This window comes from Engystomops pustulosus, chromosome 5, assembly GCF_040894005.1.
Source record: "Engystomops pustulosus chromosome 5, aEngPut4.maternal, whole genome shotgun sequence".
Classification (NCBI taxonomy): Eukaryota; Metazoa; Chordata; class Amphibia; order Anura; family Leptodactylidae; genus Engystomops; species Engystomops pustulosus.
Window position 1 is genome coordinate 143,451,787 of NC_092415.1, and position 26,243 is coordinate 143,478,029.

The window sequence follows — 26,243 nt, forward strand, 5'->3', positions numbered from 1 at the left end:
GTGTCTTGTTTCTTAGTCTAATTTGTCTTAGGTGGATTTACCTTGTGTTAAATTGTACCTGTGCCTGTTAGTTGTTGCCTGTTTTGGAGGGAGTGACTTTTGTTTTAAAAACATTGCAAATTTTTTGTCCTGTTTCTTCCTGCCAAGTTTGCTGCCTAAGACCAGATGAGCTGTTGTGAAATTTTTGCAACTTTTTAAAAAGTCGCATAGAGTCAATACAAATAACCTCATTCTAAACAGCTAAATTTTTAAGATAAATAGAGCAAATCCATTAAAACAGTGCACCTCCAGTTGCGGTTGAAAAGTGGAAAAGTTGCGCAAAAAATGACTGTACATAAATCTGCAACCTTTTTGTACTAACATTTAAAAAAAAAGTAATGCTAAATCTCCCCCAATAAGTTTTCTGAATTTATTGTGGTAGATGTATTAAAAGGGGTCTATTCAATTAAAAAAAAATGTACACTTTATTATAATTCTTGATCCGTGAATACATCTTTTGACCAATTAATCTAACTTTTTTGTCATCTATCAGCTCAGTGGCTAAAACCTTTACTGCTCTCTACATCTTGGATTTCTGTTGAACGGTTATATTTTGCCACATCTTCAAACAAGGATCATGTTTTTTATCCTCATTCCAGCAACACTTTCTAAAATCTGAAATTTAAGACAGCAATTTAAAAAAAAAATAAAGATTAAAGGTTTGGCGCAGAAATAAGCTTCTTTTATGCAATCTTACCATCACACCTCAAATGGGCTAAAGGAAAATTTTAATTTTCCCCCTCTCGGCAAGAAAAGTGTATTACTAAATAAAGTGACAAAACATCATGGAAACTAACATAAACGTGCAATTTTAATGCCTCCTAATCACACAAATCAATACAAGATTTTTGTACTTGTGCATGACCTTCCTCAAATTATCCCTCCATTTTGGCTGAATCAGAAAGAGCGTGGGCTATTTGATAAAACACTAAGTGTGTGAAATGAGAGGCCTCATCACTTTTGCCAGACTCCTTTTGACAGCATGATGATAGAAGCATCACATCCCTGGAAGAGAAAATGCAAACTGACAAGAGATGAGCCTTTAGATGTTGAATATAATCTTGAATTGTGCTTGAAGTGCCTTATTATCTTGTCTTTTGATGTCTGAAGGGGTGGTTCATTGTTAGGAAAAAAAAGGAGAACAGTCGCACATCTTTACCATCTTTAGAGGGGAAAAAACTGTTTGGCCTTTAACAACTGCTTTTCCCGTCTAATGTCCATTTCTTTCTGACAATAAATATGTCAGGCCATCAGTAAGTGACAAACAATTTGCTTTACATGCCAGGCTTTTATGGCTTGTGGTAGCTCATGTGGAAGCTTATTTCTAAAAAGCATTTTAAATTAGCACCATTACAAATGTTAAACTAGATGGGCTCCTTATGCAGATGTTGGCGCACTTTTTATTATTGCTTTTTCCAGCTGAGTGTGTTTCCGTTTTTTGACTAAAGTTATGTTTTGTCACTGGGAGGACCTTTCAATATGATCTTGGAATGAGCGTGAAGAAAAGCAGCACAGCGAGTGGTTCTCAACCTTTCTAATGCTGGGACCCCGCAATACAGTTCCTCTTGCTGTGGTGATCCCAAACCATGCAACTCGCAGTAAAAACACAGTAAAATTGCGGCTCCGATGGGTTTAGGCGACCCCCGGTTTTGGTCGTTCGACCCCCACTGGGGTCCCGACCCACAGGTTGAGAACCACTGCGCTATAAAGATCCTAACTAACAGTCCCTGAGTGACAGGGAAGACTTACTTCGTCTGGCAGCTGCTGCCAGGAATTAGGATATAGACCAGTGTTCACACTACACAGAAAGTGACAAACTGAAAATAATCACAAGTCTGAGACATAGAGAGCCGGTTAACACTGGGAGGTACACAAGACTGATGAATAAACAACAGATACAGACAGACTAACAGAGTCGGACAAAACTGAGTCAAAACCAAGATGGTGGCAAAGGTATAAGACTGAATAACCAGCACCCTCTGAAGGAACTGGGCAAAAGATAAAGGGAGCAATGGACACTGCCTCCAGCACTAACTGGTTCAGCAGTCCATCACTCAAACCACAGCTTCAGATAGAACAACTTTAGGACAAGTATAACAAAAGGGGATTGGTTTGAGCCAGAAAGTTTCATTTTTTGCAGTACATGCTGGTGTTTCAATTTGGGACCTACATGACCATTTGACCATTTATTCCAATATTTATGGAAATTGCATAAAGGTGTCTAATCAGACATTTGGCCGTGTTTATGGCCGTGAATAGTCTTTTTTATATTTTAACAGAACAGGCATTTTGAGACTTAAATATCTAACATGTTTATGATATTTACTGCTTATTTATTTTTATATGTGTTTGTGTTCTAGGGAAAGGGGGGGGGTGATTTAAACTTTTTAAACAATAGTACTGTAGGGCTCATTTGAAAGCAGCATTTAACAGGTCAACTGGCATGGAGGGTTCTGCATAGTGTTGCGCGAAGTGATTAATGGAATTGTAATAAAGACAAATAATTAAAAATTATTATTGCTTTTAGCTTCTTTAAATATATATACCTTGAAGTTGCCAAAATATAATGTCCACATTTCTCATCTGGATTTTACAGGTCATCTGGGTTCTATTTGTATTAGGAGTTCTATAGCTACAATATTCTAAAAATAAAATAAATGCCAAAATAATATATAAACTCAATCTGACCATATAATCTATATTTAAAAACAGGCACACATTTTCAGTCATTATGCACTACCACGCCTTTTGAAGCTTTTATGTTTTGTGCACCATTTTCTATCAAGCTTTGTTTTTTTTTAAAGCGTTCACTTTATCCACTTTATTCTACTGGTCAATACAATTACAGAGAAAACAAATATATATAGTTTGTTTTGTCTAAATACCTGTTTTTAGGAACATTTTTCACCTATAACTTTTTCTAACTTTAGCCCTTAGATCTGTGTAAGGTATAATTTTTTGCAGGATAAGCTGACACTTGAAGTTATATTATTTTGTGAACTGTACAACTTTTCAACTTTCATAAAAGTTTAGTAAAAATTATAAACAAGTATGGATTTTACCGTATGGGATCATTTAATTTTAATTAATATGGGTAATTGAATTTATCATTTTTTATATTTATTTTTATTTATTTTTAAAAGTAATGAGGTTTGAGCCTCAGGAGGTCTGATTGCTCAAACAAAAGGCTCCAATACTTTTTTATTGCTAGCTTTAATATTCAATGCAATGGTGAATTTTTTCATCATGTTGTATTATGGAAATATATGATGATTATACAGCTTCATCACTGATTTCCCTAAGTATCATGTTTACCTGCACTCCTTAGTAATACTAGTGCTAAATTGATGCTTTTGTTTCTGTCAACTCTTTCCTCTAAATAAAATCCTGCTAAAGATGCCACTTACATATACTTGTCAAGTAATCCTTTCCAGCACTACTCTAAAACATCTCTATAAATTAGTAATGGTGTATAAAAGCAATTACTCAGATAACTCAAAATATACTGTTCACTCATTAAAACACAAAAGATTGGTTATGACAGGTTTTAGCCTCTCTAAAGATCTTGAGATTGTCATAAAGTTTAATGCACAGAAATGTACACTGTGGAAATACATTTAAGCAGATTTCATTACTAAATTATCATACATTTTTGATGGTCATATAACAGTTTGAATCCATTACAAGCAGCTCAGTAAAACAATCCTGTGCAGCCTGGGGAGGATTGTGCACGTACAGAACATGTAACTTCCTATCCTGTACTTTAATTATTCCTCTATAGTCATTAAAAGTGGACTTGTATTTCGCTCTTAATCCCTTGTGGTAGTGTCAGTTTGACTGAAAGATACGGTAATTATGACGGGCATAAAAGACCCAATAAATAGCAGTGAATGATTTTTGTTCTAAAAGGGTTTCTTTGTACATATATTTTTATTGGCCATAAATTACATAAACCAGCAAAATAAACTTTACTTTTAATTGAGGCTATTCATTGATGTAGGACTTTAAGGGCTACTAGTCTCTGTTATTGTGTGAGTGACATGTGCCTGCTCCAGGAAATCAGTAACTCAGCAATGATGTACTATATGTAGGTCTATAGATATGGTGCACTCAGCACAATCTGCCTAAAAACAACAGTGCAACCTGCAAAAAATTACCCCTTTAACTGCTCTGTAAATGGAAATATACAAATGTTACAGTTATCAGAATACAGTGATATGTAATAAATTAAGTTTCAATTTTTAAAATTGTTTTAAAAGAAATCTACCACCAGGATGAAGGATTGTAAACTAAGCACACCTACATTCAAGTGTGTGTCCCATCTGGCAGGATCTACTCTTATTTAAAGCTTCTTATGAATTCTTAAGAATAAAAGGCTTTAATAATTATTGAAAATGAGCCTGAGGGGCTCCATGCTCCATTAAAACTTATGAAGCCTGGAGCCCATCAGGCGCATTTGCATAATTTTAAAATCCTATTTTTGTAAAACCAGGGAATAAGAAGCTAAAGAGCAGATACTGGTAGAGGGGCACCCACCAGTATGTCATTGTGCTTGGTTTACAATCCTTCATCCTGGTGGTAGATATCCTTTAAAATATTAACCATAAAACTATATAAATGATTAAAAAAGGGTATTATCAGGGATCATAGTGGCCCAGAGAATAAAGGCAGCATGAAATCATTTTTACTGCAACGTCATTTTCCACCGGTATCGTGATTTTTTTCCAACTTTCAGATTCACACATCTTCTTAGAATTACTACAAGGGGCTTGGCTCATATATTTGGTCATCAAAAGAGAGGTGCTACACAGAAGTTGGTATAAGACAACATTTATGTGCTCATAGGCTGATGAAGAGTATTTATGTAAGTTTATACATATACAATATAAACCGTATTTATCCCTGAACTCTAAACTTTAGGGTAAGCCATTTAATCACATACTAGTAGTTAGATTAAATAAAAATTTAGTCTTTATATATCTGCTATATACCAATGTTTTTTCATGGTTACAGAAAAGTAATTAAGCAATTACTCAGCGGTGACATGTATTCGCGGCAATCCGAAAAGACCCCTCCCTCTTTTATTCATATTCCATATATTAAAACTAGGGGGACAATATTTAAAGACAATAATGGTAAGTGATTCATATTAGTGCAGAGGAGTAATACCTCTTTTGTAGTGCACAAACAATTTGGTTTAAGGATTTCATCCATGTTACTTATATTATAGATTATTGAAATCAAAAGAACTGTGGATCACTATCAATATGCTTAGGTCGCATAGGAAAGTGCATACTGTTTTCTGGAAATTTAGAAGACTAAACACAGAAGTCAGGCAAAGTCAATATAATAATGCAGAAAAAAAAGCCATTGTAACAAAATACACTGCTCAGGAGCATTTTCTTTGAGTGTCCAAAAAGGGCTAAGCAGAACATATTTATCAAACAATATAAACTCTGTGTAGTTTAAGAAATAACTTTATATGCTGCTTTATCAATAAAATGTAACTGCCCTGGAAATTACATTTGGAAGATAGCAGCATCCATCTTCTGCGTAGCCTTAGAAAATACTATTCAAAGAGCCAATAAAATAGATGCAATTCTCATGAACACAACAAGGGACAAACCAGACGAACAGCCAACAGAGGACCCATCATGAGCAAGGATATGAGTTTGGAAAATATAATACCACACCACGGACAATGTACTGAATGTATATTCAGAGAGCAAGATGTCCACCTTAGCTCCAATTTATTCAATGGCTTTATGAAATTAATGCAAAGAAAACAGTTTACGAAATGTTAACAAAATCTGTGACAGCCAACACAACCCCTGGATGGACACCTTTAGGCGTAATGTAGTAATATCATGTTTTCGTAAAGCTGACCATCTTTGGCCACTCGTCTTAGGATACGGTATTATGAGGCAATAATGCCTAGTTGTCCTGTTCATACGCCCTCATAAGACTGTGTCCAGAACATAAGTGTAAGAACTTGGGTGATGGTTTCTGCCAGTACAGCAGAGGAGCAGGTAGGCAAATACAGCTGTTACAATGTACTCAACGAATTCAAGCTACATTGTGTTTGAGTGGATTAACCACTTCTGGAAAGCATCTTGCGGGTGAGTAAATTGGGTAGGGGGATGTTGTCACATGGAAGCCAGTGGTCTAGTAACTAGATAACTAGAGAACTCCAGGTCTATCCATAACAAAAAATAAAGTAAAAAGTGAATTATTAATTTCCTCCCAAAATGCAAATAACATATTTTGGTTATACCATCTATTTCCATAATAACCTAAGCTGTCACATTATTTATCACATATGTAATAACAAATATAAAAAAGAAAACTGCCAGAAAAAGAAAACTGTAAACTCCTATACACATTGAATTAGTGAGAACAGGATCCCAATGGTCGAATCCCCACCATTCAGAGAGTTATGCTATAGGGAAGTGGTCCCCAAACTTCTTTTTTTTTTTAAAAATGTTTTGTTTGGTTTTTCAACAAATAAAAAACAACATGGGAAATATTACAGTGCCCATAACAGTGACATTCCACGGGACTGTTTCTTTTCACAGTACTTCATTACACAACATGCAATGCTCCAAAGGATCCTTTTATTCCAAATTGTCCCCAAACTTCTTTATAAGCAGGGACGGGCAGCATGGAAAAAGAATGATAGCATCCCTTTACGGGCCCACCCACTATATAATGCCATCTTTTGAACAAACCCCCCCCCCTAGAATGTCCCCTTTACTGCAGCCCACCATTTTTTCCCTCTTTCCTACAGCAACCCCCTTAAAATACCCCCTTTCCTGCAGCCTCCCATCATGTCCCCTTTATTTCACTCACCCTCCTTTCCTTATTGCTGTGAAAAGAAAAATCTGTTGCTCACTGTTAGCCATCCCCTTGAGCAGTTCTTCTCTCTGCATTGTTACGGATGTCCACGCCTCTAAACCCGACAGGCACAATGTGATGACATCTTTGTACCTGCCAGATTGAGAGTCATGAGAGAGAAGAGGACTGCTGCATCTGCTGCATGGGAACAAAGAATGTTGGTATTAGAGTATCAGATTTTTTCTTCACAAGGTTCTTCTGATACATGGCTGAGTCTTGGACTTCAGCAAAGCAATTTTGGGGGGGGGGGAGGGATAACAATATAATCTGGGGCAACTTTTTCTGGTTACCAATTGAACTGGTTAAATGTAAAGTTAAAGTGAAACTGTCACCAGGTGTGTAATTTTTAACAGGTTCCAACAGCCTATGCTATGCTGATTTTAAAATGTCTTTGTCCGCATTCCAAATCATTTCTGTACTTTATAAAACTTTATTTCACATTACCTGGCTCCATGTGGTGAGTCCCAAGGGAGAGAGGGCAGCTGCAGCAGCATGTGTGTCTGTGCATGGGTTCTGAGATGTCCCCCCAGCTAAATGTGAAGAGAAAACCACATTTGCTCCACAAGATAACCCAATTCACATCTAGTCACCACTCCCATGTGTGTATCACATGTTCCTCACATCCCACCTTCAGGGATTGTGAGCGTATAGCTCATCAAGAAATAATCTCTGTTCAGTGCCCAACCATGGTATTTTTCCATTTGGTTTTTAAAAAAAATTGATAAAAGGAATTTAAAACATAATGGTGTATAAAAACAAGGAGACGCAAATGAAACCCCTCTCCTTGTTTTTATACACCATTATGTTTTAAATTGTTTTTTTTTCATTATACCCACTGGATCTTATGACAGCAGGAACACTGAGGGCTGCCCCGTGGACTGATTAACAAACTGAAAGAGTTGGTTGTGATTATTACACAACTTGAGAAGGTGAGCATACAACTGAAAGATACTACACAATATGTGCGCTTTCTGAGAGAGCCTCCCAGCATCCACTCAGGGTCAGGAGATCCAACCCAACTTTGCAGAGCTGTCCAGGATTTCATTGGTTCTCCTCCTGGGATTTCTCTGTCAATGTAATTAGTAAGAGGTTTGTATTTCTTTATTTTAGCCCCTATTGTTTTTACTATTTTGCCGTGCTACCCTGTAAGTGTCTGTGTGGTAGCAGTTATCTTGTGTTCTGGTGTAAGCAGTGTTTGTCCTGGTGAACTGAACAATACCTAGAGGAGTGTGTATCTGGCTGTACGTGTACAATCCTGATAATGGCCTCGCGTAGATCATAATTAACGGGTAGCAGCGAAAAGTGTATGGAATAAGTGTATAACTTTATGGGTGAACATAACATAGCAAAAACATTTGGCTTAGTGACTAGTTGTATATTAGGTTATCTTGTAGGACAAAGGTAGTTCACTCCACATTTAACTAGGGGAGGGTATTTTATAACCAACAACTATGAACAAATAACATAATGCATTCTTCCTCTCTTTCACGCCAACCCCCTCTCTCCCCTACTTGCTTAATGCACATGACGGGAAGAGGGAAGGAATGGAGGGTGCTGGATAAGGGTTGAAGAGAGGAAGAATCCATCAAGGAGACTGAGACACAGGCTGCTGCAGCTGCTCCTCTTTCCCGGGACTCACCACATGTGGCTGGCAGAGAGCTTTTTTAATGTAAAGTTTTATAAAGTAATAAGATAATTTAGAACTCCAACACAGATTTTTTTTTAAATCAGCAAATCATAGGCTATTAGAACAAGTCACCAGCTAAAAATTACATTCCTGGTAATAGATTTGCACTTGCACTTTAAACTTGTCTTCATCTGTATGTTACTTTAAGACTTAAAAAAAAAATTACATGTATTCCTAAGAAAAAGTTCTTACTGCAGCTTGGGTAAAAGTAGGACAACTTAATAAAACCTAAAAAATTATATTATTACCGAGACCACTTCAACCCAGAGAACAAACCTCTCATGTACAATAAGTGAACTGCACAAAAAATAGGTTTAAAAATACATTAATGGAAATGCAGTTTATTTTTATTCCTTCTCCGAGTTGATAAAAATGAAGCAATCAGATTTATATACCCCAAAATAGTGCTATCAAACACAATGGCCCACATTTACTAAGAACAGTGCAAACTGCATTATGTGCGGTTTGCCTGTGTAGTGTGCAGAGGGCACTGGTTCTTCATAAATCTGGCGCATGTTCTTCAAAAATCTGGCGCTCCCTGCATTGTTCGGACAAAGTACACAATTTTTTTGTGCACCTTTAACATAGGGCATATGATACATTTCTGTTGGACAAATCTGTTGCACGGTTCGAGTGAGCACCGGAACGGCAATTTCACTGTAGAATTTTGTGTTGTGTGAAGAATAGTGCAGCCACGCCATAAAGTGTCTCAGACACTTCTTAAATGCATGTGCAAGTAGTTTGCACACGAAAGAATGTGCAAAATCCGACGGAACCATTGATCATAATATACAGTTGCATTCTAGTATTAAATGAACAACAAATTTGGGGCATTCTTCCATAAAACCCACAAGTAATACTGTACATGACTTTGTTTAAAAGCCTCTGATCAACAGTTCTTAAGTGATATGTTTCAAGATATCATTATTCGGCATCTCACTTCAGTTCTTCACCTTAAATTTTCACAGGAGACATTCATGGAATGAGGACATGGTCACCATTACACAGTTGGCCGATGCCACCCTTATTGAGTAATGAGATGGTGAGATTTGGTAAGTCATCATCAAACAAATCCCACTTCTAATAAAGTTATCTGCTCTAGAGGCTGCACATGATAACTCACTTTTCTCCATTCCCTTGGAGGGCTTAAGTAATCACAAATCTCCCGTGAAGAAATTCTACTTATGTTTTTCTTCTTCATGTCTTCTTCCTTTTAACGTGAGGACGTCTGATGTATTATTTATCTCTCGACGTGCACCAGCAAGATCCCAATCAACTGAAAGCTTTGGTTTTCAGACAAATTATCGGTTTATTATCTTCTTATAAGAAATCATCTTGAAAACCTGCTGAAACCTTTAGCATTTTTGGATAGAGTGGAAATGTTTTTTCCGGAGCTGAACTCTGTTAATTAGGACAAGACTCATATCTCCATGTGCAGATCAGGTACTTCAAAGCAGAGTGTGCAATGTTCATCTAGTTACTTATCATTAGTGACACAAGGCGTACAAGGATTGCATTTCAGATCAATACCAACACTGTGAAGCAGTTTGATTAAATGGAGGTTTCCTATCAATTGAATTACTAATTATTGTGTAAAATATCTAAGCATTTACCTTGAACTTCCCGTACATTAAATTAAACCTTCTTTTATACAAAATAGCTCGTTTCAAACCATAGGATGTGAATTAAATTATACATTTCAGTGAAAAGACAGGGTACAAAGCTTAGCAAAATGTACTTGACAGTGTATTTGCCTCATTAATATTTACTCAAAAGAAAATTTGTGTTTGAGTGCTTTATTTGCTGCAAATTATTGCTTTAAATCAACATATAGATCAAGATGTCATTGGTACAAAGCTGGTACAATATGTCACAGAAGATGGAGTAGTTGTCACTATTTTTAACCAAAGGGGCTTTCTAGGTAAATTTGGAAGTGGCAACATTTCAGTCTCCATAACATTTATTTTATTTACAAATCAGGTATTTATGGCCATCAAAAACTTTGTATTTAAACCTATTTAAACAACACAAATCAAAAAGTTTGTATTTCAATATTTGTATTAACATTGAAATAATACCTGTATTAACAGTGAAAGATGCTATGAAAAACACTATAAGAAACTGCAAGAGTTAGGAACATAAAGCTTCTTTGCCCAAGATATGGACTGGCGTTTTGTTAAATGGTTTTTTGAAGTGAATTTTCTATGAGATTCATAGACCTTCAATTCAAAGTGAAAACCTTTGTTGATATACTATTGCTACCAACAATGAGTTCAATATATAGTTACCGATCAACCAAAAATTGCCAGCTTTAACTTTGTTGTATCAATGAATCCAGGATAAACTTACAAATCAAAAGGTAAGAGATGTAACTCAGTTGACCCCACAAATTGGTTTCTCTCTATTAGGAAAAGTAATAGAATTAAATGTTGAAAAAGTGATCTGCAGAGCATGCAATCTTTAATGGACAAAATGTTCAAGTAATTTGAGCAAACATAAGTAAAGAATACGGCAGCAAGCTAGAATATTTAACCTTTCTATGGCACTGTAGGGAGTCATCCGAAGTTTTGCACCATACATGTGCTGTGCATATACCATTCAACTGATGTCCTGCTGCAATGTTTGGGATCAGAGTTCCCAGCTATTTAATCCCATAGATAACATGATCACATCACACCTCTGTTGGCCTCCCAATGATGTCCCCCTAGGCTGAGTTGTCAAACAGTCTGTACCTTAAAGTACATCTACCACCAGTATCAAGGATTGTAAACCAAGCACACTGACATACTGGTGTGGTCCCCCTCTGGCAGAATCTTCTCTACTTTAAGAAGATCCTATGCCCTTGTTAAGGCCACTTAGCAACTCAGGCTCATTTGCATAATTTTAAAAGCCTTTAAAAAAAGAAGGGCATAAGAAGCTAAGCAACGAACAGATGCTGCCATAGGGGGATACACATCAGTATCTCAGCGTGCTTGGTTTGCAATCCTTGATCCTGGTGGTAGATGTCTTTGTACAGTTATTAGGTCATCGTACCAAAACCTAATTAGGTTATTCACATGTACATTATATGGATATATTCACATGTCCACATCGTCAATGGACCAGTGCCTATCTTTAAAACCAGGGTCCACTGACTTTCTTCCTGTGGCCAATGCAAATGAAGATCAGGTCATGGCCAAGTCAATGGCAGTAGGCAAAAAATATTTGCTTGTTGTTGGAAAGGAGTCCTGACTGCTAGAATGTGACTCATCTTGAGCATGTGACTTAATTGAAGGGCCTTTAGCATAGGATCTTTTATCCTCTTTTGCTACTGTGTAGAGAGAAAGTAATAGATTATTTCCTAACCCCTTCATGACAGCTATATATGTACCGTGCAGAAAGGAGGTTTATACACATCATGACAGTGGCCATATCTCCTGAACATTGGCACCTAGAAAAAAATATGGAGTCATATTAAACCATAAAATCTTCTCTTTAATGTGATATATCTACCCTTAAATTTATACTAAAAATTTAGATTTTTATGTACAGCTTTCTATTTCCTATTGTAACTTTAAGGCCCCATGCATTCTACTGTCAGGGCTTGAGACGGTGAGCACAACATGTGAGCAGCACTTATCCCTCATCCTCTGCAGCGTGCCAACGTGTGCTCACCCGGGCTATGGCTAGTACATGTCCATGTTAATGCACAATAACAGTGGAAATCTCTGGTTCTGTTAAACATCCATACAAAATCCTGATCCATATTAAAGGGAACACTCCTGATTAATATGATAGTAAAATTGTGTTTCTGGGTGCCAGGGTTCAGGAGATATAGATGTTTGAAATGTGCCCCCCTGACAGAATAGAGAAGAATCTGTAGGCAAAACTTTCACTTTCAGTACATGCACCCTCTGCATTTGCAGCTGAACCTGGGAAAGGGTGATGAAATAATGCTGTACATAATTGTATATTTTGGTAAAAGTTACTACTTATTTTAAAAAAATTAACATAAAGATGACAAAAAAGTTTATTTTATCACATCGCTAGTTAATTATTAGAATTTTATGATACAAAAAAGATTAATAAATATAACTATCCTATCAAGTTAAAGTCTCACATGTCCTGAAAAAAATTAATTCAAACTTGTTGTTGATGTGTAAAGCTTTTCCAGAGATATCATCATTTAAAGAAGCGCATAGCAGAACATCAAAAATTGACCTGGACATTCAGGCACCAATGACCATCGGGCTTTGATTGTATACAAAAATATAAGTAAAACAAAATGAAGACTATGACACTTTATTAACAATTTCCACAGTCTCACCAAAGTCCTTGGAGCAATTGTACTATATTGGGTTCAGCACCATTAGGTTCATCACCACTCCCCTGAAAGCAGGATGAGAATAGGGCATTGGCTGTCAGCAGTGATTTGTTGGTGCCATTGTTCAGGAAGTCTCCTTAGTGATGTAACTATTCATATATGAATACTTATATCACTGGAGAAAACCCCATAATGTATGCTCAGCTGATGCCAGTGATGGATGCAATACAGTGACCTTCACGGAATGTATACTGCCTTTCCAGAAAGCAGTTGTTCAGTGCATCCAGTGTTTCCTGTAAGATACAACATACACTGAGTAGTCATACCCGAAAAACTTTCGGGTTAACCGAGTTTGGCTGAACATGAATGTGAAAATTCTGTGCTAGTACCGATCATGGGTCTTAATTTGTGGAATTTCATTCTCATAGACTGTAAGCTCTCGCGAGCCAGACCCTCACTATTGTTCCATATGACTGTTTGTTCTGTGTAATGTAATATTGAACTTGATGGTGCTATATAAATAAAGATTTTTTTAATTATTATTATTTTAATACTAGTGGTGCATAGACGCTGGTATTTTGGAGAGGATCGTCGTTGCCCTGAGTCTCCTGGTATTCCAGCAGTGGGGTATCAAGGCTGCTTCACAATCTGCCAGCTCTTGGTAAATTCTCTCCACTAACTTCCCACAAAATATATATGATACAAATGTGTAGTTGTGTTATTTTCTTTACCCATGTAATGTATCAGTGCAGGGTGAGATATAACACTGCTGTGTCCAAAATGTAAATTGACAGAATTGAATAGGAAAAAACAATCATTATATTGGTAAATCAATGCACAACCTTCAGCAAATGGGAGCTGCAAATTACTCAGCCATCTCCCTTAAAGATTTAACCCAAATAGCATACAGGCATGAAGCAATTTTTCTCTTTTCCATCTAACTTGAAAGTGATATAGAACTACAGTACAGATTTAGGCTGCAAACAAGCACAAATCTGCTTGGCCTATCATTTACAGAGAAGTATCTCCATGATTTGATTTTATTATAACAAGAATCCACTCAAGAGTCATGTTTCAAGCAGATCTCTGAGATACAGCATAAAGAAAAAAGGAAACTTGGGGCACATGAAGAAAAAATGACATTTATAAGTGCTGATTTCTTCCAGTCAGAGTGCTGCCGCTGACGTTGAAAATCAATAAGGCCGAATGAATGAGACTGCCAGTAGCTCAGCGAGAGATTACATATTTGGATAGAAACATGAATGGTAAACAGCACAGGGTTTTAAGGCAGGATCACATGCAATGAAATGGTAAATGGTGTGTATAATAGACTAGCAATCTAGCCGTTCATGGGCGTCCACAGGAATGCCAGGATTTGTTTAGGATCATATGCACTGTTTATAACGGTGTATAAAATTGATGCATGCAATATCATTTATATGCAAACGGCAGGGAAAACGGAAAAGCAGAATACTAAGCACATAGTTAATGTTTCCGATATAAACATAAAGGAAAAACAACACTGATAGAAGATTCATTTCTGAAATATATAGCCTTTGAATGGCAACAAAAATAACTGTTATAAGGATTATGTATCTAACTATAAAGATTTCAATACTATGCATAACATCTGGAACAGGACAAGTACATGTAGAATAGAATACATGTATAGCAAACCTTGCTCTTACACAACAAATGTGATAACTATTGTAAGGCTGCTATAAAACCAGACAATCTTAATATAAAAATACACTATAAAAAGGTTCTCAAGCACACAACATTTCTTAAAAGGAAACTAACTGATCCGCTGATTTTAAAGGACATCTGATATCAGATTTACGGATGCTAGACTGCCCTAACTCACTTGCTCTTTATGTCTCTAGGGGATAAAACTGTTTTTATTTTATCCTGGATCAGCACAAATCTTCTGAAATTAGTTTCTAAAATTATGCAAATGATCCAGTGGCTCTCAAGCTTATGTCACCAGAGCGCCTCTTCACTCCATCGACTGTTAATTTATGCATGGCCTCACTCTGTTCATTGCAACTGGTTTCAGTGGTCGATTGTGAAGTCACCGGCTGTATGGTCCTATAACCACCCAGAAACCAAATCTTTCCAGTGATTTCATTGCAGCATTTGCTATAGGAGAATTGGTGTATAAATGTTGAATAATGAAATGTATTTCCATCATGTTTTGTCAACTGTCAATTGAAAGTTAGGTCAAGAGTGTAGGCTACTCTGGCTAATGGATTGGACTGAGGTGGGGCTCTATGATGCCCCCATTGCATCATATTCAAAAATAGATAAGTAATAGTTACTCCCTCAGGTAGAAGCTGTATGAAAGCTACTATTGAAAGCCATATTAGTGCATCTGCCACTCAATAACCCATATTAAGCACATAACAGTCCCGGCACATACATGAAGGATAACATTACAACATATAAATGCAGTCATGAACTTTTTACACATGATAGAACTGGGGACTGGTTGTCTGTAACAGAAGCCATGTATAAACGCCAATGACAATGGCCCTTGGTCTTTAAAATGCTACACAATGTAAGTCACTAGATCTGATTAGTACACGTGTGCTGGTACAATGCTATGCTATGTAAGTTACTATATCTGATTAAGTACATGTGTGCTGGTACAATGCTACGCTACGTATGTTACTATATCTGATTAGTACATGTGTGCTGGTACAATGCTACGCTACGTATGTTACTATATCTGATTAGTACATGTGTGCTGGTACACTGCTACGCTATGTATGTTACTATATCTGATTAGTACATGTGTGCTGGTACAATGCTACGCTATGTATGTTACTATATCTAATTAGTACATGTGTGCTGGTACACTGCTATGCAATGTAAGTTACTATATCTGATTAAGTACATGTGTGCTAGTACAATGCTACGCTACGTATGTTACTATATCTGATTAGTACATGTGTGCTGGTACAATGCTACGCTATGTATGTTACTATATCTGATTAGTACATGTGTGCTGGTACAATGCTACGCTATGTATGTTACTATATCTAATTAGTACATGTGTGCTGGTACACTGCTATGCAATGTAAGTTACTATATCTGATTAAGTACATGTGTGCTAGTACAATGCTACGCTACGTATGTTACTATATCTGATTAGTACATGTGTGCTGGTACAATGCTACGCTATGTATGTTACTATATCTGATTAGTACATGTGTGCTGGTACAATGCTATGCAATGTAAGTTGCTATATCTAATTAGTACATGTGTGCTGGTACAATGCTATGCTATGTATGTTACTATATCTGATTAGTACATGTGTGCTGGTACAATGCTACGCTATGTAAGTTACTATATTTGATTAGTACAATGTGTACTGGTACAATGCAATGCTATGTAAGTTACTAGCCCTGTAGTATATATCCTGCCAGATCCCTGTAGTATACAGCCACCATCTCCCTTTAGAATATAGACTGCCACCCCCTGTAGAATATAGCCTGCCAGCCCCTGTAGAATATAGCTGCCAACCCCCTAAAGAATATAGCTGCCAGCCCCCTGTAGAATATATCTGCCAGCCCCCTGTAGAATATATCTGCCAGCCCCCTGTAGTATACAGCCTGCCAGTCCCTGTAGAATATAGCCTGACAGCGATCCGTAGAATATAGCCTGACAGCCCCCTGTAGTATATAGCCTCCAGTCACCCTTAGTATATAGCCAGCCCCCCGTAGAATATAGCTGCCAGCCCCCTGTAGAATACAACCTGCCAGCCCCCTGTAGAATATAGCTGCCAGCCCCCTGTAGATTTTAGCTGCCAGCCCCCTGTAGAATATAGCCTGCCAGCCCCCTGAAGAATATAGCTGCCAGCCCTTGTAGAATACAGCCACCAGCCCCCTGTAGCATATAGCTGCCAGCCCCCTGAAGAATATAGCTGCCAGCCCTTGTAGAATACAGCCACCAGCCCCCTGTAGCATATAGCTGCTAGCCCCCTCTGTAGCATATAGCTGCCAGCCCCCTGTAGAATATAGCCACCAGCCCCCTGTAGAATATAGCCAGCCAGCCCCTGTAGAATATAGCTGCCAACACCCTAAAGAATATAGCTGCCAGCCCCCTGTAGAATATATCTGCCAGCCCCCTGTAGTATATAGACAGCCAGTCCCTGTAGAATATAGCCTGTCAGTCCCTGTGTAATACAGGCTGCCAGTCCCTGTAGAATATAGCCTGCCACCCCCTGTAGTATATAGCCTCCAGTCACCCCTAGTATATAGCCAGCCAGCCCCCCGTAGAATATAGCTGCCAGCCGCCTGTAGAATACAGCCTGCCAGCCCCTGTAGAATATAGCCTGCCAGCCCCCTGAAGAATATAGCTGCCAGCCCCCTGAAGAATATAGCTGCCAGCCCCTGTAGAATACAGCCACCAGCCCCCTGTAGCATATAGCTGCCAGCCCCCTCTAGAATATAGCCACCAGCCCCCTGTAGAATATAGCCAGCCAGCCCCTGTAGTATGTAGCCTGCCAGCCCCCTGTAGAATACAGACAGCCCCCAGAAGTATATAGCCTGTCAGCCACCTGTAGTATATAGCCTGCCAGCCCCCTGTAGTTTATAGCCAGCCATCCCCCTGTAGTATATAGCCTGCATTCCCTGTAGTATATAGCCTGCATTCCATGTAGTATACAGCCACCAGCCCCCAGTAGTATAAAGCCACCAGGCCCCTCTAGTATACAGCCACCAGCCCCCTCTAGTATACAGCCACCAGTCCCCTGTAGTATATAGCCACCAGCCCCCAGTAGTATACAGCCACCAGCCCCCAGTAGTATACTGCCACCAGCCCCCAGTAGTGTACAGCCACCAGTCCTCTGTAGTATACAGCCACCAGCCCCCTGTAGTATACAGCCACCAGCCCCCTGTGGTATACAGCCACCAGCCCCCATAGAATACAGCCACCAGCCTCTTGTAGTATACAGCCACCAGCCCCATGTAGTATACAGCTACCAGCCCCCTGTAGTATACAGCCACCAGCCCCCCGTAGTATACAACCATCAGCCCCCAGTAGTATACAGCCATCAGCCCCCAGTAGTATACAGCCACCAGCCACCAGTAATATACAGCCACCAGCCCCCAGTAGTATACAGCCACCAGCCCCCAGTAGTAGACAGCCACCAGCCCCCTGTAGAATACAGCCACCAGCTCACTGTAGTATATAGCCAGCCAGCTCCCTGTAGTATACAGCCACCAGCCCTCAGTAGACTACAGCCACCAGCCCCCGGTAGAATAGAGCCGCCAGTCCCCTGTAGAACTTAGCCACAAAATAATAAACTTTATAATTACCTTACCTTCCATTCCAGGGATCCCACAATGCTGTAGTCTCTTCTTCATTCTACGGGCATCCGCTGGCCGCTGAAGACACAGCTGCCATCGCTTGGGGAGATCACCGATGCACTGTTTCGGCGGCAGCATGTAGTGATCAGACGCCGACAGCTTGTACAATCCTATGCAATGTAAGTTACTATATTGGATTACTACATGTGTGCTTGAACAATGCTGTGCTATGTAAGTGACTATATCTAATTAGTACATGTGTGCTGGTACAATCCTATGCTGTGTAAGTTACTATATCTGATTAGTACATGTGTGCTGGTACAATTCTACGCTATGTAAGTCACTATATCTGATTCCCTCGCAATTCCCTCTAAGCCACACCCCCAATCACAAGCTGGCTATGTCCCAAATTTTTACCATAATATCATAATAATAATCAACTTCTCAATAATAAAAATAAAATTAAATACATTTTTAATCAGCCTGGGATTTGAACCCAGACCTCACTGCTCCATCTGAGTCAAAGCCTCTAACCATAGGCTATGGGCTCAATGAATAGCTGTTGGTGGATTTTTGGTAACTAAGAGCTGTTACCTGTTACTGTTACACTGTGACACAGACTAAATGCCCTGGTATAGAGATCTTCTCAGAGATTATTATTATTATTTTTATTATTATTATTAATAATAATAATTGTCGCCATAATAATAATATAAAAAAATAAAAATAAGAATAATAATTGTCTCAATAATTACAATTAGAATCTCTGAGAAGATCCCTCTCTCTATACCAGTGCATGGAGCCAGTGTCACAGTGTAACAGTAACAGGTAACAGCTCTAAGTTACCAAAACTCCACCTACAGACATTCACTAAGCCCATAGCTTAGTCTTTAGAGGCTCTGTCTCTCTCTATGGTAGGTGGAGCCGTGAGGTCTGAGTTCAAATCCCAGGATGGGCAGAAATTAAATTTATTAATTTAAATAAGAGCTTGTGTCTGGGGAATCCCTAGTACGGTAGATGTAGTGACCATTTATGCACAGATGATATCTCTCCCTGATGACGTGTAACCCTGCGCTAACCTGACTCCCTTTCTGATGTCTATAGAAGCCATTCAGTACTTTGAGTTCTGTCTTTGAAAGTTTATACTATGTGGACACAGAGTCGGGACAACTCCAGCCAGTGTGGGTCCTGGAGGTAATATCCGGGACAATCTCCCAGCTGCCCGTGACGTGGGGCAGAGATAAAAAAATTGGGACTGTCCCGGCAAATCCGGGACGGTTGGGAGCTATGCTATATTTGATGAGTACATGTGTGCTGGTACAATGCTATGCTATGTAAGTCACTATACCTGATTAGTACATGTGTGCTGGTACAATGCTAAGCTATGTAAGTTACAAGATCTGATTAGTACATGTGTGCTGGTACAATGCTATGCTATGTAAGTCACTATATCTGATTAGTACATGTGTGCTGGTAACATTATGTTTTATATCAATGCTCCTGAGTCTCTGTTGAAGATTCCTTTTAAACCACAGACTAAAAAGGTCATGGACTTTTTGGTCAGGTAAAATAACAGACAACCCACTGTAAACCCAATGGACCCGATTATAGAGATATAGTGTGGTACCATTGGTCAATTAATTGCCCCAAAACAGTGAATCCATGATTGCTGTGGAGGAATAGTCCTATATCACCGAACTAATGGGATTTGAAGCATTAAAAACTCTACCACCAATCTATGTAGTTACATGAAAAACTCCCCAACTGTCTGTGTATATAGTGCTGAGGAAGCACCACGTTTTAAATAGCCAAGTCCTGGTCATAATATCAATTAAGTACAAAAGTTTGTAATGGACTAGAAATCTTCTTTAAGAATAGTTGTTTATAGTCTGTGCATTGATATAAAGAATTATAGGATAGCAGTTAAACACTGAAAATTACAAAATTATGTAACAACTATAAAACGAATATTCAGCAATATCATCAATGCAACCATGTTCTCACTTTGACCACTTTATATGATATTGAGTCTCTACTGAAAACTGTTTGTTCTGTTATTTATATTGTTAATGTTGTTGCTTATGCACAGTGCCAAAAATAAGGTGCAGGGTCCCAAGATATGCATATGTGTTTTTTTCTTTTTACTCCTTCGCATATCTACAAGCAAGGATTTCTTCAAAATTGTCTGTTCTCCAGCATGTCCTGACCCCATGCAGTGCACAGATTTTACTTTCAGGTGCAGTTTATGTATTATTATGTCCAAATGTGCCATTAGTAGCTCAAAATAGCAGTTGAGACCACAACCTGCACATTACTTTGCTACAAACCGTATTTTGCACATAATTTGTGCAGACCCACAAAAAGTACAATAACCTTTGTCATAGCTAACAAATCAAAACATAATATCTGATGAATAATTCTATCAAAGCGTAGAGACAGAGCACAATATGGAACTAAGAAAAAAGGACAAGCACAGGATGTGCATATAGTGTACAGATGTGTCTTTTTCTACCAATGGTTACACTATTAATAGATTTGCTTGTGTAAATGGTGATTTTATATATTCATCTATATATACATACATATATATATATATATATATATATATATATATATATACACACACACATATGTATATACTATCTGTATCTATTTGAAATCAGATGATTGCTTATGCTATGCATGTCTATGAATATACATGTGTGCATGTACTGATTGTATGTGTTATTGACCATGTATTGACCATGGTTGGTATATATATACGTATGTATGTATATCTGTATAATATATATATATATATATATATATATATATATACATATATATATATATATATATATATATATATATATATATATAATATATACATGTAGTGTTTAACATTTACTTCTATTTCTAGTCAATGACTATGGATGTGTGCTTAAACTATATCTGTGTACTGTACAGTACTTTAATATAAGTAGATTTGTACCTTATCTATTGTCCAGTTCAATAAGGTCTAATCTAATAAATTGCAACGCTCCATGTAGGTGTATGCTGTATATATTTGTCAATATGTGTGTATTCTTTCTGTTACATCCATCTATCAAGACTTTTTTGTCATACATTGTAACTGTCATGAACCTAAACCAGCAGGACACTATTGCCTTTGCATCACCGGAGGAGGTATTGAAGCAGTTAATTTCACATTGTAATCATAAAGAGTGGTCTATCCTATTTTATAGATAGAAATATGTACAGCTATATAGACACATACAGTATAAATACATACAATGCTTCTATGGTCTGTATTGAAAAGCCTGCAGCTATATTGTCCTCAGCCCCAGGGAAGCTTACAATCTAATTTCCCTACCACAGATACACACAATCCCACAGGCTCCGACACCATTCATTGCATTTGTTCCACACTTCTTACAGTTGTAATGAGCACTGCAGGAGGAACCCCATGCAAACATGACAAATGTACAGACAAATAAACTCAATGGAGATTTTACCCAAATTGAACTTTTTGGCCTAAGAATTAGTAGGGTTAGTTAGAATGCAGGGTTAGTAATGACACGTAGTTGTATTTTACATGTTTTTCCTCACAGCAAAGAAAAAATCCAGTGTAGTTTCAATAAGAGGTTATGTTATATGTCATTGTTATATGCCATCATTATCTCTTCAGCTAATATCCTGACACATTACACAAAGTATTCATTGTCATTAAAATAAACTCTTCTCCACCTACACATTTTCATTCAGCCATGCTGGGTAAAAAACATGTATTTTTTTGCCTTCACAGACAGCAACGAGATTAACTGTTGAACGTAGTATGTAGCATACTAAATTATCTTAATCTAGTTATATATTTTAGGTATTTAAGGCACCATATATTGGAGTATTTAAGTCAATCAAAAGCATATTAGGGCATTGAGTCTCATCTTTGGTAATTACATGCTGAAAATAACAATTAATGAATATTGTGTTGATATTTAGCCCATTAGTTAGGCTTTTGGTGTAGGTATGGAAGCTCAGCTAGTGGCAGGAAGATAAAACACTGCCCAGTAATGTGATAGACAAGACTCCATAATAGTACAGGTCTACCATGAAGAGCAAAGCTCTCAGCAAGGCCTAGCAATGTATTCATATAAGTTGACTTTGACCTAAGTTTAGTTGAGCTTTAATACTCTGCTATGAGTCGGAGAAGGAATTCAGGGGTAGAGGAATAGTTATAAGTAAAGTTGGTAAGGTTTGTAGGGAAAGAGTTAAGATCTATGTATTGCGCTGGGGTTCTAAGTGTGTTGTACGTTTTTTTAAAATCAGATCCAAAATAGTGAGGGATTTTAAGACTAAATACTTGGACAAAACAACTAAAATACAAATTACATAACATAAAGTTTGCATTTCAACATGATAGCTTTATAAGAATAACAGTCACATCAAACACACCTCTATGTCCATCTGTCAGTAAACATCAATGCAGATGTGCATGTAAAGGAAATGAAAATCTAAATGTTTCCACATGTAGATCCCTCACATGTTACATGCAATGAATATTTTACATTTGTAGAGTTTACTTCAACAGATACCATCTCTAAACTACTTGGGAACATTTATCCAACACAAAGTCTATTGTACCTACTTATATTCTGCATCGCTTCAGTTGTGACATTCTTATTGCATTACATTATTGCGGAATATCTCTAACTCTATATGTGTTCATAATAAGTTATACTGTACATACATGTAGGGGTTGTCACTCAATTCAAGCCAGCAGGATCCACAGTTCTTAAGTTTTTAATTTTACATAGTTTGTAAAGTGATGTCATTATATGAAGGAATTAAATGATCATACAGTATATTATTGTATGAAGTGTGGATCCAGTTATCATTGCTGGCTACTCAACACTCATTATTATTATCCCTGTGTTTACAAATATGAATGTTCATCCAGAAGAAGGATAATCCTGTACAAACCCTCTATACAAGAAGAAATAGACTTAGTACCATGTCTATAAATTCCATTTCATGAATTAAGAAGTTATAATATATTATACAACACTACTTTTCCTAAAATAACCTACACAAACATTACTTTAACGTGCCCCATTAATACATGTATATATATATGAATTTTAGAACATGTATCACCCAAGATCAGACTAAGGTATACTTTGATTTGGGATGTTGGTTCCCTACAACTACTACTACACTTGACAAACTCGAGATTAAGAATTCATGAATCACAAATGCAATTTGAAATTCTTTAAACAGTTATGCACATTTCAGAATACATGTTTTTTTTAAATTGGGATTCATTAATTCAAAATCTATAAAAGTATAAACTTTTGTTTGACAGCAAAGGGATTTATCTCAACATCATTTATTCATCTTATGCTTTGCATATAATAAAGTTAATTTAAAAAAAAAATTCAAAACAAACCCACTGGTTGTTCAAATAATTCTGTAAAAAAATTCTGAAAACATTCTCTTTGTATTATGTCAAATTATATTTTTTATTTACTACAAATAAATTACATTTAGAGAAAAAAAAATGTTTTTGGTTAGTTTTTGTTGTTCGTGATTTTAGGCCTATAGAATATTTCAAAAATCTGCTGGCTATTTGCTTTTTCAAAAATCAATTGGGAGCCAAAATAAATGAACAGAAAATGCTCCTTGATTACCTCATCTCAACCCGAAAATGAGACCTTGAAGCCTGATATATCTTGTGTGAGAGATATCATTCACCCTAGCCCTTGCTCCTCTTTGTAATTGGAGATCACAGGTGCTAGAGTGGACTTCCACTATGCTATCCATTTGAATGACAAATGCCTGTGAAAAAGTGGAATACACAGCACGCTGCTCTACCATGCACCCTGCAGTAGCAGACTTACACGCTTATTTACAAGGAAATCATTACATTGGGGGCTTTCACCAATTATCATTTACCACTTAGGCCCTAGTAGTTTTGTCTACAATTTGCAAACAAAATCCATACTGTCCTATAGTAACACTCAAAAGACAAGAAGACAAATACCTGGCCTGAAAATATGCTAAAAATAAGTTTGGAGACAAAACAAAGAAAAAATAATGACAAGTAAAAAAAAAATACAAAAACAAATGAAGTAACTGAAAATATTTGGGATGTAAAGCAGAGCCTTTAGTAAGCTACATTTGTACACTAAAGGTCGCGCTGGCCCAGAGCAGGTTAACCACAGGCATCACGTATGACCATACTGCTAACCTTTTATGTAAAAGAACATTGAATAAGTAGGCACAAAAGCAAATTACACTTAATAATAAGAGGGGACACCAGTGTCCTCGACAGCATGGTACAAGTGAAATTAAATACCTAGACAGACTTACCGAAGAGCTTGCTGGGAGTGTCCTCACCATCATTTGATTCCACAGGAGCAAGCAGGGGCTCGTTCAGCTCACTGTCTGAAGTAGCTGCCTTGTCCTCACCTCTCGACTCTGCATTCATCTCACTCCGCAGCAGCAGCAAGGGCTTACTGACTTTTCCGGCTATCATTGGATCCTAGTGATGGGGGGGGAAATAAAGAGTGAGCGAAATAAGGAACTAAAGTGGATGCTACCGTGTTAGTACAGTCACTCCAACACCTTCCCCCCTCTCCAGCTCTCCTTTACACACACATACACACACACCGTCTCTCTTATCTCCCCAGCTGCTCCTGTTGTTATTGCTGGCTGCAGTCAAGTGAAGAGCTATTACAGATCCAATGAGTTTTCCATTACACCCCACCCTATTAAAGCTCAACTATCATGTGAAAGATTCAGAATGCTTTTGGGAGAGCGAACTTCTTTGAAAGCATGCTTACAATCATCTTTGTGAATGCATGATATGCTGGGTTGGCTCCTCAGTTGCAACAAGGCACCTCTGGCTGTACGAAGAGATCCCTCACATATTGCACCACAGCATAATTATACACATTGACAAAGTACCTGCCTCCCTCCTGTCATTCTCTCGTCCCCCTTCTGCCCCTCTCCTCTGCCTCCTACTTATACAGACGCCTTCTCATTACAAGGTGATTAACCTGTCATTAACATTGGCAAGTACTCATAATAAGGCATGATTCCGAAATAATCAAATCAATATCCCGATAGCAGGGAAGTCCTAATTGTTTTGGGAAACGTGGATGATGGGTGTGAATAATTATAAACTTTATCTTTTTGTCTACTCTTGTCTAGTGCTGAAAGGGACAGCAGTCTATTGAAAGCGGTGCAGCCTATTGAAAGGGACAGCAGCCTATTGAAAGGGTCGGCTCCCCACTGAAGGGTCAGATGAGTATTGTGCTATATCCAGAGCTCACAATCCCAGTCTTTGCACCTTCACAACATACACTCACTGTAAGCAAAGCTACAAAGAGATCTTACAATTAAAACTCTCATTAATAATTGTCACATGCTGTCAATGTGAAGAAGCAGGCAGTAAATGCAGCAAATACAAACCAGTCCCTTCTAGCCTGGAAAGTTCAAGTGCAAGATCATACTAGTCATTTTTATTTTAGGACAATAAAGGAGCTCCCAATCTGCACATAATACAGTTTCCTCCAGCTCCTAAACAACTACAAAAAACTTTATGGCAAAAAAGCAAACACAACTTAATATGTTATCATATTTTCTGCATTAACCTATATATTTCTGATCAATGAAAAGTCCAATCAGAGAAATAAAATTAGCATCAATACTTACAAAACAATTGAAATCGTTCTTTCTGCTGAAACATTAAGGCCCCTAAAGGTACAAATAAAATGTTGTCCTCATCTCAGTCAGAGGCCAATGTAGGGTCATGGGTTCTTCCACAATTTCTCTATGCCCTGTGCATAGTTTTTTATATGTTGTGGTGGATATCAAGACACTAATGAAATAGCCGTGATACAAATGACCCTGTGGTGTTATTCGTCAGCTATTTATCTCTAAGTTCATGCCTAAATGACTCTAATGTAGAGAACAGGTGACCAGCGTGCTAGGAGGTGGGCTAGGATGCTGCTAATACCCCATCATC

The 26,243-nt window shown here is 37.7% G+C and overlaps 1 protein-coding gene across 6 annotated transcripts in view; it reads right to left on the reverse strand.

Moving 5' to 3' along the window:
* POU6F2 (POU class 6 homeobox 2) overlaps positions 1-26,243 on the reverse strand; it is a 325,692-nt gene that overhangs the window by 207,134 nt on the left and 92,315 nt on the right. For 3 of the 6 annotated variants that reach the window (XM_072153279.1, XM_072153276.1, XM_072153277.1), the window contains exon 2: positions 24,584-24,755. In XM_072153279.1, coding sequence (XP_072009380.1) covers positions 24,584-24,755 — 172 coding nt within the window. Of the gene's footprint in view, positions 1-24,583; positions 24,756-24,883; positions 25,034-25,056; positions 25,149-25,930; positions 26,067-26,243 lie in introns of those variants that run through there. The other 3 variants (XM_072153280.1, XM_072153278.1, XM_072153281.1) reach the window with 3 other exon arrangements.